Source organism: Chaetomium tenue (assembly GCF_020726465.1).
Source record: "Chaetomium tenue strain MPI-SDFR-AT-0079 chromosome Unknown F5144scaffold_2, whole genome shotgun sequence".
Classification (NCBI taxonomy): domain Eukaryota; kingdom Fungi; phylum Ascomycota; class Sordariomycetes; order Sordariales; family Chaetomiaceae; genus Chaetomium; species Chaetomium tenue.
Window position 1 is genome coordinate 3817919 of NW_027117330.1, and position 16699 is coordinate 3834617.

Genomic DNA, 16699 nt, shown 5'->3' on the forward strand with positions numbered 1-16699 from the left:
CTTGGAATTCTGACTTCAGAATGCCGCCTTCTGACTCGACGCGTGACAAGGCCAGCAGGCTGAGCTGAGACCAGACCGAGAGTGGAAACCACCAACTCCGACATCTGACTGTCCTCCGCCCCATTAGGAATGAGTGGCCGAGACCAAAGCAGCCGCTATCTTTTCGGATTCTCATCCATGTGTGTCGGTGAGTATCGATGAGCGTCGATAAGTGTATAGCTGAGCTTGCTGAGCTGAAAAAGAGTGCGGTTTGTGGGTGGAGGGTCAGGTTTGGTTGTGGTTTGGCGATCTTCCGAGAAGCGGCCCAGTCATTTTGCTCGAGAGAAGAAGGACTCACGACGTACCTGCATGGTATGCTGCCAAGTCCGTGAACGGCAGATGACCAGGCTGCCCGACACCCTCTCCCCCGGAATGATTCACATCGCAGATCGAGCGAGTGAAGAGGAATACCGAGAAAGATGCGAGGCTATCAACGAGTCGGGGAACTCCCAGGCTGTCGAACTCGATCCTGGCTGTCAAGAAGCAAGAGCGGCAAACTTACAGGGGCTGCTGCACACACTTTACGCGTCTGCAAGGCAACCGCGTAGTCACCATATTTTTCTTGCTTGGGCTACTAGGCTTCTCTGCCGTCTCTGCCGACTCGCGAAGGTCAAGGATTGTTGATGAGTGGCGCGCCCCGCGCGAACTAATAACTAAGCCATTGCATATCGCGCGGCCGTGTTACGAAACGCGGGATTCCAAATGTGGAAATTCTGACTTGTCTTTTGTCAGAGTTTGGGGGTCAGTCAAATGACGGTGCATGTGAGCCCGAAGCCGAGTCCCTCCGAGCGGGAAACCCTTGCTTATGACGTAGTTGGGCTTGCCAAGCCCCGCTCAACACCAAGAGACTTCTTAAGTTGGTGAAGGGTGCCAGTTTGGAAGGACGGGATGTTCGTCGGCGGGGAAGGAAGTCCTCGAAGATCAACTAGCGGCCCTGAAAGGCATGTTGAGAGGATGATCTTGATGCGGGGTTGACGATGACAAAAAAGTAGGTTTATGCCCGCCCACACTCGGGCGCAGCAAAAAGGCTGGACTCGTAAAAGAAAAGGAGATTCATGCATAGGAAAATAGAAAATTATTGAGAAAAGGGACCGAGAAAAGGGTCCAAATAATGAAACCAGGGGCGGGGAAATGGGATCGAGTAAAAAAGCTTCGGATCACCCTCGTTCTTTCCTGGGAATCGAGCATTCACACTTAGAATCCAGTTCTTTTTGCCCAGCTGGTGCCGCCGCCGTCTAGGTATGCACAGCTGCTTGGCAGCCGCCAGCTGCTCTCACCACTGTGTCGTCGGGTACCAAATCCCGCAACCTGTAAGGTATTCCGTACCCAAGCACCCATACTGTATTCTCTGCTCGTGAAATCCACCTCAACCCCAACACCTAAACTCTGCTTCGAGTATCTACTGGCTGCCGCCTCGTGGGATTGTTTTGACAGACGCATCAAGACTAGACTGATAGCGACGGCTCTCCATTCGCCAACCGCACGCCTTGCCCCGAAAACGCGTGTTCCACGCCCAGGAAGCGGCCATGACCACCCCAAACTCCGCATCACTTTCTCTTCGCCTTGTCACGTTCAACATTCGGGTCGACACCAAGACCCGCCCGGGGAAAGAGCCATGGTCCGTCCGCTGCCCGAGGCTGTGTGCACAGTTAAGGTTTATTACCTCCGGGCAAGATCGCCATTTGTCTGCCTCCAAGAAGTCCTGCATTCTCAGCTCACCGATATCCAAACACGACTGGGGCCTTCTTGGGGGCGTATCGGTCAAGGGCGGGAGGACGGGAAGGAAGCCGGGGAGTACTCTCCGATTTTCTTCCGTGCAGATCACTGGGAGTGCGATCGCAGCAGGACATACTGGCTGTCGCCAACTCCCGAAGTGCCATCGAAGGGATGGGATGCTTCTTTTGAGCGGGCCGTCACTATGGGCTCCTTCCGCCACAAGAGGACTGGGGCAGTTGTGGTAGTCATGAATACCCACTTCGATCATGAGGGGGAGGTTGCCCGCGAGCAAAGCGCCCATCTTCTCCTCAAGCTTGCCAACACTTGGTGCGGAGAGCGTGCTTCTGGCCTGTCGACTCCCGTATTCTTCGGTGGCGACTTCAACAGCACTCCGACTGGGCGAGCATACAAGGTACTAACCGAACCGGGCATAGGGGTGAAAGATATCTTTAATATCTTGCCGGCAGATGCAAAGTACGGGAACGAGGAGATAACCTTCACCACCTTCGGTGACGACCCAAACCAGCATCCGGGAAGGATAGATTTCCTGTTTGTACGGGACTTGGGCAGCCTTCGTTTTGTGAGCTTCAGCATCCTCCCCAACAAGTTCGATGATGGGGTTTATCTCTCAGACCATCGGCCGGTGGTTGCAGACGTCGAGGTCTCAGTTCAGGCGGCCATGTGATGGCCGGAAGTGTGGGCTCCCGCTCCACCCCCCCCTTTATGTACACCAACACTGGCACTAGGCACTTTCATGTCAGTCTCTTGGCAAGAATTTCAGGGAAGATCCTGTGGCACTCTTCAGAATCAGGTATTTTCCTTCAGTTGACAGCTCGTATCGTGTCAGGCTAGGTTACAGTTTCCACTAGGCTACCATCAGAGACTTGGGAAGGTTGTAAGACTCAGACCGAACCTCAACTGGTATACATGTCCCCAACAGTTGGACACAACGGCAACCGGTACGGAAGGTCCTTAATGTTTGGAATATTCGGGTTCTGTGTGACAGCTCAACTCAGTCAAGACCGGTGTTTCGACGGACGAGTTCACCCATCATGCCTCTCATCAACGGGCTGATCCCTCGGCTGTCACAAAAGTATAAGAAGGCGTTGTGTTACCTGACGCACGATATAGTACGTGCAGACGACGATGGAAGTACGGAAAGAGCGGTGTGAATGAACATCGTGAGATCATTGTACTTCATATGATCACTGGAAGTTTCGTACGGTTAACTTTCTCATGAAGGCATCGCGAACGAAAGCGAGCCATCTAACGGGCTTGTCCCACGCAAGCAAAGCCAGGCCCGGGAATACCAGCCATCCCTGGAGAAGAAGAGCCCAAAGCAGATCAAGCCTGGCAATCGTGGTTCTACTTCCAACATGCCCGCTCTGTGGTGACACCCGGCCGGCACTCTCGTGGAACACCCCTGCTCTCCCCTCACGAAGCGGCATCACGGGACCAGCTCGACTTGCGCCAGTTTCCGTGCAGCAAAGCGATCCCGCGTGGGAGTGCGTCTTGATGCGGAGATTCCACGCCAAACCCACTCGGGCCTAGTCGGGCTACCCGCGATGTCGACTTGACTCACAAGCGCACTCGACGGCAGCTGGTGGCTGGCTGTTTGGAGAACCTGCGGAGAGATTCGGATGCCGGGCTGATGTTACCCTGGCTGCAAGTAGAGCCACTCGATTGTCCTGCTTGATTAACAATACCATATCATATGCAGCTGCTCTCGCAGGATGATGGCGGCGAGTAGTTTCTTGTTGTTGTGGCGACCATTCCAATCACCCAGGAGATTGCTTTCAAGAGTTGCCCTGTGTCAAGCGTTCATCTCGGGATCCCCACTCAATGGCTCAATGCGCTTAACACCGTGTTGGAGGGTATAAGTCGGGAACCATTGGTTGTTACAGCTCAACTCGAGACGGGCAAAGCCAATGAGATGGGGACGGCGAGAATGAAACCCAAAACAAGCTGCTTCCCGCGACGATGGTTTGTCTCATCCCTTGACAGGCTGGGGTATGTAAGCGGCCCCGGGGAACGTTCGATCGAGAACTCGTCGTCGTACTGCAATTATCCCGCATGAGATGATCGGCAGCCGGTGCTCCGGGTCGCTGGGGAAACGAACAGTTCTCGAGTTAGCATCGCCCGGTATAGCCGTGTGTGTGACCGTGTCGCGCAGGAGCGAAACTGCGGTTGAAAACTGGGGGTTATCGCGATGCAGCAACTTGATGCAGCAACTTGGAAATGGCGACATTTCAACGCTGTGGTTGCAGCACGGCGGCGTCAGATCAGATATCAAGACCGATGACTGCAATGCGCAGGACTAGTCTTGACTCCCTCGGGCCGCTGCCCTATGAGAACCATCAAGTGGGCATTGGCCTGCAGAAGACTGCATTCCACGCCCGACGGCTCCAATGGGGGCCGCAAGCTTCCCAGGCATGGACGAAAATGGTGTGCTGGCCTGCGGTCTTCTGCCCGCTGCCGAGGAAGGGATAATCGGGCTTGTCTCTTCCAATTCGCAAGGCATCAAAGTCGCCATCTGGTGGTGCGCGGCTCATGGAACTTGGGCTCCCATCCCTTCCCGCCTCATGTTCTTGATGTTTCAGTCTGGTTCCAATCCTCCACTCGCAGAACATCAACGACAGCCTGGGAAATCCCTGTCGCGCTGCGTTCCGCACAATAAAAGTTTGCAGCCTGTTTTTTCTGAGGACAGATTTCCTTGTTGTCGTTGTGCCCACGAGCGAGTTGATACCCAAGAGCGTTGTCGGGCACGAAGAGCGCGGAGCAGAGGGGGAAAGAGTGGGAGGGCAGCTGGTCAATGGTCGATTTTGGGAGCAGCTTCCCCAATCCGGGCTCAGGTTCGCCGTGCCGTGTCCGTTCAGGCCAGCGACCCCACTACGATACCCACCGGTTGAGGCCTTACGCAAAGCTTCGACCACACAGCTCTCCCCAAGTCACTCATCCAGACAAGTTGCCCCGTTTAAGGGACTTGCTTCGTTCCAGGCTGAGTTGGCACAGTGCACAGGTACATCCATGCAGTACCCCGCGAAGCATCACTTTGCTGGCCCCGGCAGACTAGCAGAGTAGGGCGACGGGAGTCTGCGTGAGGTGTTTGAACAGACTTGCGCCAGCCCCGCTGTTGGTTCGCCTCGTCTATCCCCTTGCCTGTCTGGTATTTTTTTGTGCCATTCTTTTTTGGCCATTTCTCGACTCCCTGGCCGGGAGATCTTGAATGCGGCCCTGGATCTGTGCAGGGTGGCAGGGCTGATGCTGACCAAACTGATCCGCACGCCAGGATTCTTTTTCGGCTTCGACCCCCCCACGAGACAGGCAGAGAGGAAAAGCAACCAGCATCAGCCCGCAGCCAGCAGCGCAAGCGGCAGCTTCGCATCAAAGTGGCTTGCTTGTTGTTCAACCGGAGATCAGAGTTCGGTTGGTACCGAAGTACATACCAGGTATAGGCTGGATGAATGGAAGTACCTTAACCTTTGCAGCGGGCCAGCACGAACCATCAAGGGATCGAGACCACAACCACTTCTGGCCTGGAGATGCAATGGGAAACGGTGATGTTAATCAACTTCGTCGCCCGGCCGGTTCCCGCTCCGAGCATATTATGTTCGCTATTGTTTCCTTGCCCATATTAGTTACATGTCGCAGTCGAGAAGGAATCCCGTCTTCTGGCTGTCTGGGGCTGCCCCGCTTGTCAGCGCTTCCCAAGTTCCATTCCCCAGACGAACCAAGCAACAGCCCCCCCCCCCTGCTGGTCGTTCCCGCTCCCTCCACTTACGTTGTGGTGCACCCCCGCTGTGGAATAAAACTCGTCACCGTCCCATTACACTTCATCCCAATTTCCCGCCCTACCTAACCTAGTTCACTGTCGTCCCAACTTTGCAGCAACAAATGTCGAACCGCACCCTGCCGTCGTTGACCACAATATTATTATCACCGGCTGCTGGCGCCTGACCATTTTCTTTCAACGACCGCATTATCACGGTCGTGATCACCTGAAGCGATAAACCCACCTGGCCGTTTTGCCGCCGAGCCGCTGTTCGACTGCCGCCCCGCCCTGACACTGGGCGTCTCCATTCCGAGGCATTGTTGCCTCACCCACAACCACATACCTACTCGATTCTGAGCTACAACGACACCAATTTTTACGGGCGTGGGCTCGTACCGCCATGTCGGGTCGAGCAGAGACAATAGTCGCGCACGTTGAAGACGTCGACGAATTTGATAACATCATCGAGGGAACGGGCCGTTACGCAAACTCGGTTGCCCCAAGCAGCCCAGCGAAAGAGCAGCCCAACACCGGCCGAGCGAGAAGGGAGAAGGCTAGGAGAGGTTCTTCCTCCCCTATCACCACGAGCATCGTCACCGACTCCGACTCGACACTACACCCTAGGAGAGACTCGCTCAAGAAGTCGAGCAAGGATCGGGAGAAGTCGGTTAGCAAAAAGGCGCTCATGGCTGCCTCACGCCCACCGGTCAAGCATTCGAAGACGGCGCAAGGCATACCAAGGAGAGACGAGTCTGCCTACTATGGTGTGGACCCCACCGTCACCCCAGCCATCTCGCGGCCTCGGGCCCAAAGTAGGCCAACGAGCTTTTATGCCGCACAGAGGCCACCAGCAGCCAACGCGAGGTTTTATGCAAACCAAACACCGGGCCCTTCCCCGCCCACCTCGTTCCCTCCTCCTTCGTGGATGGGCCCAGGGCCGGGACCAGGACCGGGACATGGACCACCGGGACACGGACACGGACCATCACCTTTCGGCCCGCCATCGTCATCCCCTCTCGTAATGCACCACCCCCCTCCTCCTCCCCCGACGTCGGACTACTTCGCCCGCCCGCTTGAATCTCGTTTTGGGTCCCGCCCACAGTCTTCTATGGGCTTTCGGCCACCCCGTGCCATTGAGTACGATGACTACGAAGAGCCTGTCGAGAAAGCATTAGCACGGCGGCCTTCGATGCCTCGGAAAGTATCCAAGAACGATGATGACAAGAGAGCGATGCCCCCTCCACGCAGACCTTCCTCTGCTCGTCCAACCGCAATGCCATTTCGCCCGCCACCATCCACCCCGGCCAGGCGAAGGGGCGATTTCGATGAGCATGACCCCGACATGGACAATGCTCTTTTTTCCGACCTTTCCCCACTGGCACCAGTGGGCTATGACTTCAGCCCGATTCCTTTCCGCCCACGGCCAAGCTTTGGTGCCGAATCGGGGTACGATATGGCTGACCAGCATACCGAAGTAGCTGGGCACCGCCGGCGCAATTCGTATTACGGTGGCAACTCGATCTCTTCCGGCAGTGCATACGAGGACAAAATGCGCCAGGCTAGTCGTTACCAGGATGATATCATCGGCGTGCCCCAAATGCCGTTGACAGCAGAGACGCTTCGGAAGGCGGGTAAGAGTGGCACCAGCAGCAGGTCCACCAGGAGCTCGGGGAGCCATGACGAGAGCGACTACAGGCAGTCGGCAACGACGCGGACCACGAGGTCTACGGCGCCCAACAATGACGAGGATGTCACGATCCGCGTGAAAGGGAGCACGGTGCTCAAGTTCGGCAACACAGAGATGCAGTGCCAGGACGGAGCCGAAATCAACATCACCTCAAGGAGCGGCAACCCCGAGATTCGGGCTGCCGGCAGCGACAGGTCGAGCTATGTCGACCAGGACGATCGCCGGACCAGGGTTGACCAGGACGACCGTCGTACCAGGGTAGACATCCCCACTCAGTCACGCGTGCGAGCCACGTCGCGGGCCAAGTCTCGCCCGAGGTCTTTCTCCCGCTCCTTTTCCAAGTACGACGTTGCCGCTCCCAAGTATGAGGTCGGTCGGTACGACGCTGGGCCCAGGTATGACGGCGGCCCTGACTATGACGCGTACACCACCTACGCCCCGACGCTACCGCCGCCGCCGCCGCCACCACCCTACCCCGAATATCCCTCGTCGTACTCATCACGGCATGGCGAGTACTTTGGCGGTCCACCACTGTAACGGGCCACAGCAGAAGGCGAATGGCGATGTTGGATGGAAACGCACTTGACGATGGCGACAACGAGCCGAGACGTTCGAGACATGATAATGACGCTGATAATGTTTCCGTGTGCATAACGGCCGGCAATTTTATTTTACCTCTGGTTATTCTTGGCGGTACCTATCTGATATGATCTAGCGAGCGTTGGCTTATTTGTTTTGGTTCATTTCTTGCTGCTTGGGGGGGCAATACCTTTTTTTGGATTGGCAGTTTTGTTTCTTATACCACTTCGTTTCGTTTTTCCTTCTTGCAATTTGGATAGGCATGGTTCTTTGTTGTATCCTACCGCGGTGCTAAAGCATGGCGGCCGCGCTTCTTTTTTCTACGTCGGGTCTCTCGAGATTTGAGATTGCTGAGATAAAAGCGGTTTACTTATACCCCGAACATGGCACGGCATGGAAAAAGCAGTGGAGGAAGCCTTTAATATGGACACCACTTAACCTTCATACCTCCCTCACGTTGGCTTTTTCGAAGCTGGTATTGGGAAATGTATAGAGGTGCTAGGGATTGGGAATGCTACTTTTCTTCTCACTTTTCGTCCGCCACAAGATTGACATCAACCCTTTCACGACATTTCCTATTTCACATAGACACCTGGCTGTGTCATGCTGTGTTCTGGCTTCACCTCATACCCCATTGTTGAAGTGCCACTGTTTGGCATTTGCATTCTTGGACGGAATGGAGGATCTGATGGAAGGCAGGGAGGGGTAGTGGAGGAGGATGGAGATCTGGTCGGCATTGGAGTCCAACTATTCCTAGTCCGGGTTGAAGCCGTGGGTCGACTCACCTCAAGAGTTATCCCTGCATACAACCTTGAATCTGGAGGTCTTGGCTTCATTCTTTGTGGATATTCATCATCGACGATCGTTTCGACGATGGTCAATTATAACCCCTGCCTCTAAGCTCTCGGTCCGTTGCTCGTTGTCTTCATTGCCTCCTTACCCGAAACCTATAATTACCTGTGACGTGAACCCAGTCCACAAACTCACCCGCATGACGGACTCCCCATCGCCGACACCGAGCCGCGCGCCAGTCGATGACCCCAGCGGTTGGTGATACAGACCTGAGACGCTAAACCAGGGCTGACCAGCACAGGGCGCGAACGTAGTGAACTATAGGCCACGGTTGTGATTTTCCCACAGAACATGCAGGTACATAACATTAACAGCAAACCCGCAGCAACGACCGCCGCTTGCCAGTGTGGAGACGGACATGGTTATGTGGCGGGCGCAGAGACCTCGGTGATTGCAGTGGTGTAGTTAGGTGTTGCGGTGAAGGCAGTGAGGCGGGCTTTTCTCAGATCTGTCTCCAAAGGGGCCCCATCAGACCACCACGTGTACGGCACCGACTAGAGCCCTGCCGCGGGGTACCGCAGCAGAGCAGCGCAGCAGGGTGAAGTGGCCATTAATCCAGTTCGCCCGCCCTGCAGAGCAACGAAAGATCATGAAATGGGAGGAGCTGCTCTGCCTGCGCCCCCCTCGAGCCCTGGTTAGTTCGTTATACGACTGACTGACTGACTGACTGACTACATCCAAATACAACACGATCGTTGGTAGGTTGTTTCCCGCCCGTTCCGAGAGAAGCCGCTGCTGTTTTTGGATGCGCCTCGGCGGCCGAAAGTTCCCCTCCGCTCCTCTCCTCTCCTCTCCTCGCTTCGCCTCTCCTCTCAGTTTGTCGTGCCGCGTGTTAGTTTGCCGAAAGGAGGGGGTGAGCGGGGACTGGCGGGCGGAAGGTTGAGTGTGGCGTTCATTAGCCTTTGCAATGCAATGCGAACATGGCCTGTTTTGTGGGTTTTCTTGGGAGGATTGGCAGCGCGGTAGTCCGGGCGACTGTTTCGGGTGGGCAATTAATTTGTGACTTGCCGGACACGGCAGTGAACCGTCTTGAGCCGCCTGCGACGGGAAGCAGATTGGTGAAGTGGGTTGCCGGGAATGGGGGACGACAACATCTTGCCTGAGAATAGTTAGTTACGAGGGTTGGGGTTGGGGTTGGAGCTCTGGATGAATTCAACCCTCAAACTCGGATTTGATTGGGTGCAGATTGTTGCCTAGCGGTTGCTAGGCAATCCTGCGCTTTTGTTTACCGACGTCATCCTTCCTCGTGTGTGCTCAGAAGAGGCAGGAGGGGCTTTCGACAAAACAGAGAAGGCACCCCTGGACGGCGGCGCAGCGCCTTAGGGCACCATCCACAAGACTTGGGACGATTCGTTTGGCTGCCTGCCGTTCAATTGTTGTTTTGCCTTGGCCTCTCTCGCCTTTGAATTGGAGGAATCCCGCCTCCTCGCCCACCCCGGTCCCAGCCCCCCGGTTTCTGGGTTAACCAGCCGAACCACAACATTCCCCTGCGGTCAACGATCCTCTTTCGCTTTGCCATTCTGCGTCACCACCAAATCTTTGACTTGGGGCAGGCAAGCTGCGCTCATCGCCGCCCACGGTCTTTTGCATTTATTTTTGTCGTCAATTTCATTTCCATTTGGTGATTGCATCGACAATCTCACCGTTCCGCTTGGCTGGTCAAACCAGCGAAGCCAGCCAGCTTACCGAATACTCGCAATCGCCACCACAACACCATGGCGCCTGCAATTCTCAACAACCTCCTCGGCCGATCCGATGTAGCGAGGCTCGGCCCGCTGGCTGCGCGCGCAGTGCTGCTCGCCCGAGACCCGTCTGAGGAACATCACCGCCCAGACGAGGGCGCGTTGCATCCCCAGGATATCAACAACAACGCCGTCTTTGCGGTTTTTGGTATCCTCGGCGTTGCCTTTGTCTTGGTCGGCATTTGGTTCTTCTTTTGGGCGAAGAACGGTGGCTTCTATTTTAAGGAAAATGATTGGGAGGACTACAAGTCCACTGTCCTGCGGCGCAAGGGCCCCAACGGCACCGTTTACTCAGATGCGACAGAGAGCACTGTTCTCGGCGGCGGTAGTGTTTACAAGGATGTTGACGACCACACGACTACAACGGGTGACGATCTAACAACGGTGGTGAGCGCGACTACGGGTATCACTGGTATCACTGGCGGCGTGTCGGATTTCTCTGGCCGGGAGAAGCGTCGCAAGAAGCGCGAGCAAAAGGAGCGTGAGAAGGAACGCCGGCGTGAAGAGAAACACCGCGAGAAGGAAGAACGCAAGAAATCCCGCCGCAAGGTTGATGGTGGTGTCATCGTCGACGAGGAGGCAGAGGCCGAAGCACAAGAACACCTACGCAACTACCGCCATGAAAAGCCCGCCCGTGTGGGCGGTATCAACCGCGATGCGGACGGTTCCGAGTGGGACGGCTCGACGAACCCGAGCTGGTCGACCATGAGCCCCAGCCACGCCGACGGAGCCGGTGCCACCGAGGCCGGTAGCACGGTGACATCCGAGCTCATCTCCAACCGCGAGCGCACACCCACCACCACGCCGACCAAAAAGGATGCCAGCGAGCGCCCCGCGGGCCGCATCCGCAAGGTCTACTCCACGGCCGACAAGAACGCGACGCGCGAGAACGAGCGCATCCGCGCCGAGGCCCGCCGTCTTCAAGAGAAGGGCCGCGCGGCGGCAGCGGCCTCGTCCAGGGTCAAGCGCGACTTCAGCTTCACCCACGGCGCCGACGAGACCATGGCGCTGCGGCGCATTGAGGAGGCCCCCGCCGAGACCGTCGTTAGCGGGTCGTCGTACGCCTCGGAGAGCGCCAACGACTACGCCGACAGGGAGAAGCGGGCTCGTTCGCGCTCGCGCGCGCGCCATAGCCGCACCGCCCCCGCCCCCGCCCCGAGCGAGGACTCGCGCGGGCCCCCGGGCAGCTGGGTCGAGAGCGAGGTCGGCGCGCCTAGCGACGCCGGCACCAAGGTGTACACCCACTCGCATCACATCCCCACCGGTAGCTCCGTGACGGGCACGTCGGTTAGTGACTATGCGTATGCCGAGGACAAGCGGAAGAAGCGGGGTGGTGCTGGGGCGAGGCGGAACCGGGATAGTGCTGCCTAAGCGGTGCTTCGGAAATGGGATTTATTTATGGTGGAGATGGTTGATGAAACACAGGGTTGCGGGTTGACGATGAGATGTGAATGGCTCGGAATGAAGGGTTCTCATTAGTTATGTGGGCGTTTGCGGCAACTGCCAGCGTGTTGGGTGGATCATGTCGGCCAAGGGATTTTATGTAGAGTACGATACGGATAAGCGAGCACGACGGCGGATGATTTCATTGATTTTAGTTACGGTACAAATCATATATTTCCCATGTACTGTGATCAGTTGTGGAAAGAAGTTCAGTCGTGAAGATGGCCGTTGTGAGGTGGCACGACCGGAAACCTTGACGCAGATCTGAGACCGGGCGGGCCGGTCGGCCAACCCTGTTCTCCGGCCGGCCCGGCGCATGGGGGCACCGGGAGACTTGACAGATCCTCGGGTCTTGTAACTGTATCGTCCATACCTTTGAAGAAGGATGTGCTGGGTGGAATATTGCTTGCAGGCAGACGCGCAAGGGAGAAATTACCGAGGGAATGATCAATACTAGCAATCCCTGAGCTGACGACAACACACCCAGCAGGATTGGAGGGCGAAGTACGAAGTACGTGTGTTTGTCCACGTCAGGTGCTGCGCACATGCGTTACTGTACGAAATACGGCCTGTTTGGTTCCCTTGGAGATCGACAACGGAGCCGGCGCCCTCGGGCATGTTGGCGCTCTTTTATTGTTTGAAGATGCGGATGGCTAAAATCGTGAAATCGTAAAATTGCAGGCGGCTGCCAAACAAGGCCACCCGTGCAACGAGATCCGAAACATGCTGATTTTGGGTCTGTTACGCCGCCGTGGTGCCGCCTCTGAAACCCGTCCAGCCCCTTCCAGGTCCCGCAGGGCAGCGTTGAGCACTGCCGCCGCATTCAGGCGCCTAGACAGACGCCCGAGGTAACTGACCAGGGATACGAATGCTCCAGCGAGTTTATGCATCCGGAATAGACCCGCGCATCGTCGCGTCGTCCCAAGTGTTAAAAGAGGCTCAAAATCGGTTCCTGGCGATACTCGAGGATGGCCCGATAATGGGCCCCGACCCGTTTCTGGTCCGATGTTTGGTCGGTTGTGTCGAGGGGTTTGCCCTGACTAGTCGGGCCAGGAAGAGGGACACGACCAAAAGAGGGACCTTGGATCCAGCGATCTCCGAACGTCCCATTCGGCGTCATCTGCCACTCCAAGACCCAGAATCCATCCCTTTGCCAAGCACTTCCCCGCCACCTGATAGCACCCTAACTGCTCCACACTTTCCCTTTCGCGGTTTGTTGATAGGCCACCAACAGTGAACGGTCGCTTGCGGCCAAGCCCAGCCCAGCGCATTGCCAGGCGAGCTCGGTCTGAGGGCCAACTGGGATTCCGTCCGCCGCCAAGTGACATCAGGCAATCCCCATCTATCTCGTCCAACGACGGTCCTCTCCTTCATCATTCCTCCGAATGCCATCCTGCGCACCTTTTGTGTTCTGCTCGCCTTCTTGATTTTCGTTTCCTTTCATTTTCAATCTTCGCCTTTTCTGTTCAGTTCATTGCGCACATCGACGAGCGGGCGGTGCCTTCCTCCCATCATTGCTATTTCCTTGCTTCTCTCTGATCCATTCGTCATCCCTCTGCTTGGCTGCTTGGTGCTTGGCTGCGTCGCCCCCCCGCCAGCGTGACACACCGTCAGGGTCTGATCGCACGCTTGACGTCTTCAAGACCTGGGACTTGCAGTGTCCCACGAACCTATAACGAACCACACACGATCGCTTTTTCAGCTGCGCCTGAGCAACTCCTCCTGCGATCGCCACATCCCACCGCGCGCCCGCGATACCTCGACACCTCGAACCACACCTCCGCTTCCTTCCCGACGACTCCTTGTGATTACCTACGGGACAGGACAGAAACTGCGATTTTCTATATCGCAAAGAATTGCGACGCCCCTTTTTAGCGCCCGAGGAGGAACATAGGGACTGTGTTAAACCTGGCGATCGTGCGATCGTTTGCTGCCTGGCGGCGGCCGCGGTTCGATCGGGTGCCGGAATCCTAAGACCGAAGAAAGCGACAAATACCCTTCCAGATCCGGCGGTCTTGATCCTATTTCAAAATGGCCAATTACAGCCCGGGGCTGAATGGCATCGTCATCGGCCTCCTGTCGTCCTTCGGGTCGGCAATCCTGATCCTTACCATATTCCTAGTCTTCTACTTCTTCCGATACACAGCGTCCGGACGCATATTCCTCGACCGCATCGGTCGACCCGGCGAGTACGATGACGAGCAGGCCTTTGCGCGTGAGGAGGCCGAGGCCCTGGAGACCATGGATGATATGGAGAGGACCGAATATCTCAGGGCCAAGGGTATGTCGATTTTGGTTCCCGGTTTACCCCAGCCATGAACACGCGCTGACTAGTGTTGAACAGCCTTCATCGCCGCAAATCCTCCCGAGTCCGTACAAACCGATATCTCATTATCACAATATTTGGCCATCCAAGAGAAGGGCGTTTCCGCGTGGGAGTTTGAACCAGAGCTGGAAATCGCCAACTGCTTCGTGGAGGCCAGGACCGAAATCGAGTTCTTCGATTCTGAGTGCACCGTTATGAGCAACCTACCCGTCCCGAAACAAAACGACGTTTACTACTGGGAAGCAAAGATCTATGAAAAGCCCGACAGCACCTTATTGAGCATAGGAATGGCCACCAAACCCTATCCGCTCTTCAGGTTACCAGGTAAGGCGTCGCCACCCCCTTTGCGCCGAACAACCCCAGACTAACAGCAACAGGCTTCCACAAGTCCTCGGTTGCTTATATTTCGAATGGCACCCGCCGCCACAACCAACCCTTTTACGGAACCCCCTATGGCCCCCAGATCGTCCAGGGTGACGTTATTGGTGTCGGTTACCGACCCCGAACCGGGACTATCTTCTTCACACGAAACGGCAAAAAGTTGGAGGACGCGATGCACGGTCTGAAGTCTCAGAACTTTTTCCCATCAATTGGCGCAAACGGGCCGTGTATCGTGCACGTTAACTTTGGCCAGGCTGGTTTCGTCTTCATCGAGGCCAATGTGAAGAAATGGGGCCTTGCCCCCATGACGGGTTCGTTGGCGCCGCCTCCGCCTTATGGCGTCGAGGCCGATACCGTTCTCCTTGCGACGGGCACAAAGGACGGTTTCACAAGTTCACCGGCCCGCGGTCACCAGTACAGCCACTCCGCTCAATTATACAGGCAGGGTCCCAACGCCTCAGATCGTGGCCACGCCCGTTCTAGGTCGGGTAACTTCCGGATGCTTTCGCCCACAAGTCCAGGGCCCCTCCGCAGCCCCACCGATATCTCCCTCGCCCACCTAGTACCAACCGATGACGACGGTGAACCCAGCGGCAGTGCTGCATCGCTCGGCAGCACCAACCAAGATCAGGGCCACCAGCCAACCGTGGTTGGACTTGGCCTACACCATCAAGATAACCGGCCACCCCCGGAGTACACCAGCCCCGAACACTCCGATGCCGAAGAGCCGAGCAGCCAGAGAAACAGCAGCGACAGCGAAAATGCGCCCTTGATTCGTCTGACTAGAAGCCGCGGGGCATCATCAGCTACGGCCAGGAGTAACAATAACAGATCAACCCCGCCCCAGGCTCGGGGACCGCCTAGTCCCCCTATTCCTACATACCAAGACGCGATCCGGCAGGGGGCTGGAAGAGATAGGAGCGATAGTGCCCGGAGCGGAAGAAGCGCGAGGGGGTCGAGATAAACGGCACAACTTGACCTGGTGTTGGTGTTTTCTTCCGGAGCAGTCGAGTCGAATCGAAATTATACCCCTGGGGCAAACGATGCGGTTTGTCCCCAACAGAAGTTGCTGGTTGGGTGGTCGGGAGGTTGGCAGGAAACAAACAAGTATAGGCACGGAGTTAAGAAGCGGACGGGCATTTGATTCTTTTGAAATTGGGCACACGGTACCACGGCGCGGCCACGCCACCTTCCTTACTGTTGTGGGTTGGGGGTGGTGTGGTGATCCTTACCTAGATCTGGTAGTTTGGGTTCTTCTTGGTTGAGCAAAGCAAGCGGTAACGGAGTTGTTTTCACTGTGCATGGCAGGCTCCTTGGTTTGATACTGTAACATGGAATCAAAAGCATTCGGTATATACTGAGGACATACTTTATTTGCTGTGATTCAGAGGTATTTGGGTCTCGCCAGCTCCTCTGGGGCCACCCAGTCCTCCCCTAAGCCAATCCCTCTTATGATGGCTTCTTAACATCATTCATCTCATGGTGAGTTGGAAAGGGAAGTGGCTTGAGAAGCCCGACGGTGGATCGTGATCTCCTGACTTGACACTCTCCTCCGTGATCTCGCATGTCCCGTTTACTACCAGAAGACCAGCCGAGGGAAGGCGGTAAGATGGAGCCTGATAATATTGCGCCCATAACCTCCTTCCTACCAGTAGCTCTCACTCGTCACGCAGCTTTCATCCCGACCTCTATCAAGGGGCAACGCTGGTAGAGCATCTATCCAAGATGTCCTGGGAAAACTAACCCACACGGCCGTAGCTTGCCCGCGGTCCCAATCACCATCCGGTCGAGCTAGATTCCACACAGTAGCTCATGTCGTAATGGCCCGACACCTAGCTCGCTTCAAAAAGGCGAATGATCGGCTAGCTAGAGGAGAGGTAATAGGTAAGCCCTGCTACCGTACTTCTACTGGGAGGTACCATCCTCTTTATCACCTTGCTTTGATATCCAAGAAACAGAAGCAAGCCCCCCCACCCCTTCCCGAAAGCACCGGCTGGTCTACGGCGTGGCACGGAGGTCCCATTGCTGGTCTTTTGCCCCATCTGTCGTAACCTCCGCCGCCCAAGCTACGTTATAATGATGTTCAGTCAGTGGCTTATTTCCCTTCGTTACAGTACAGCAAACCACCTATCCTCTGTGACAGAATGAGCACGATAACTCTC

The 16699-nt window shown here is 56.2% G+C and overlaps 5 protein-coding genes across 5 annotated transcripts; all 5 read left to right on the forward strand.

Moving 5' to 3' along the window:
• The first annotated feature begins 1232 nt into the window (after positions 1-1232).
• Positions 1233-2716, forward strand: F5144DRAFT_132206 (Endonuclease/exonuclease/phosphatase). The gene is made up of 2 exons (XM_066782309.1): positions 1233-1354; positions 1484-2716. Exon 2 carries the CDS (start codon positions 1655-1657, stop codon positions 2438-2440), a length of 786 nt encoding a protein of 261 aa, XP_066646967.1. The 5' UTR covers positions 1233-1354; positions 1484-1654; the 3' UTR covers positions 2441-2716.
• Positions 2717-4476: 1760 nt separating this feature from the next.
• F5144DRAFT_132210 (uncharacterized protein) lies at positions 4477-5771 on the forward strand. Its single transcript, XM_066782310.1, has 2 exons — positions 4477-4774; positions 5045-5771. Exons 1-2 carry the CDS (start codon positions 4568-4570, stop codon positions 5612-5614), a joined length of 777 nt encoding a protein of 258 aa, XP_066646968.1. The 5' UTR covers positions 4477-4567; the 3' UTR covers positions 5615-5771.
• F5144DRAFT_132194 (uncharacterized protein) lies at positions 5534-8073 on the forward strand. Its single transcript, XM_066782308.1, has one exon. The coding sequence runs from the start codon at positions 5928-5930 to the stop codon at positions 7749-7751; it is 1824 nt and encodes a 607-aa protein (XP_066646969.1). The 5' UTR covers positions 5534-5927; the 3' UTR covers positions 7752-8073.
• Positions 8074-10054: 1981 nt separating this feature from the next.
• F5144DRAFT_132215 (uncharacterized protein) lies at positions 10055-11870 on the forward strand. Its single transcript, XM_066782311.1, has one exon. The coding sequence runs from the start codon at positions 10361-10363 to the stop codon at positions 11756-11758; it is 1398 nt and encodes a 465-aa protein (XP_066646970.1). The 5' UTR covers positions 10055-10360; the 3' UTR covers positions 11759-11870.
• Positions 11871-13647: 1777 nt separating this feature from the next.
• On the forward strand, positions 13648-15933 carry F5144DRAFT_132567 (concanavalin A-like lectin/glucanase domain-containing protein). The gene is made up of 3 exons (XM_066782313.1): positions 13648-14111; positions 14175-14480; positions 14534-15933. The coding sequence occupies exons 1-3, from the start codon at positions 13862-13864 to the stop codon at positions 15499-15501; spliced, it is 1524 nt and encodes a 507-aa protein (XP_066646971.1). The 5' UTR covers positions 13648-13861; the 3' UTR covers positions 15502-15933.
• The last annotated feature ends 766 nt before the right edge of the window (positions 15934-16699 follow it).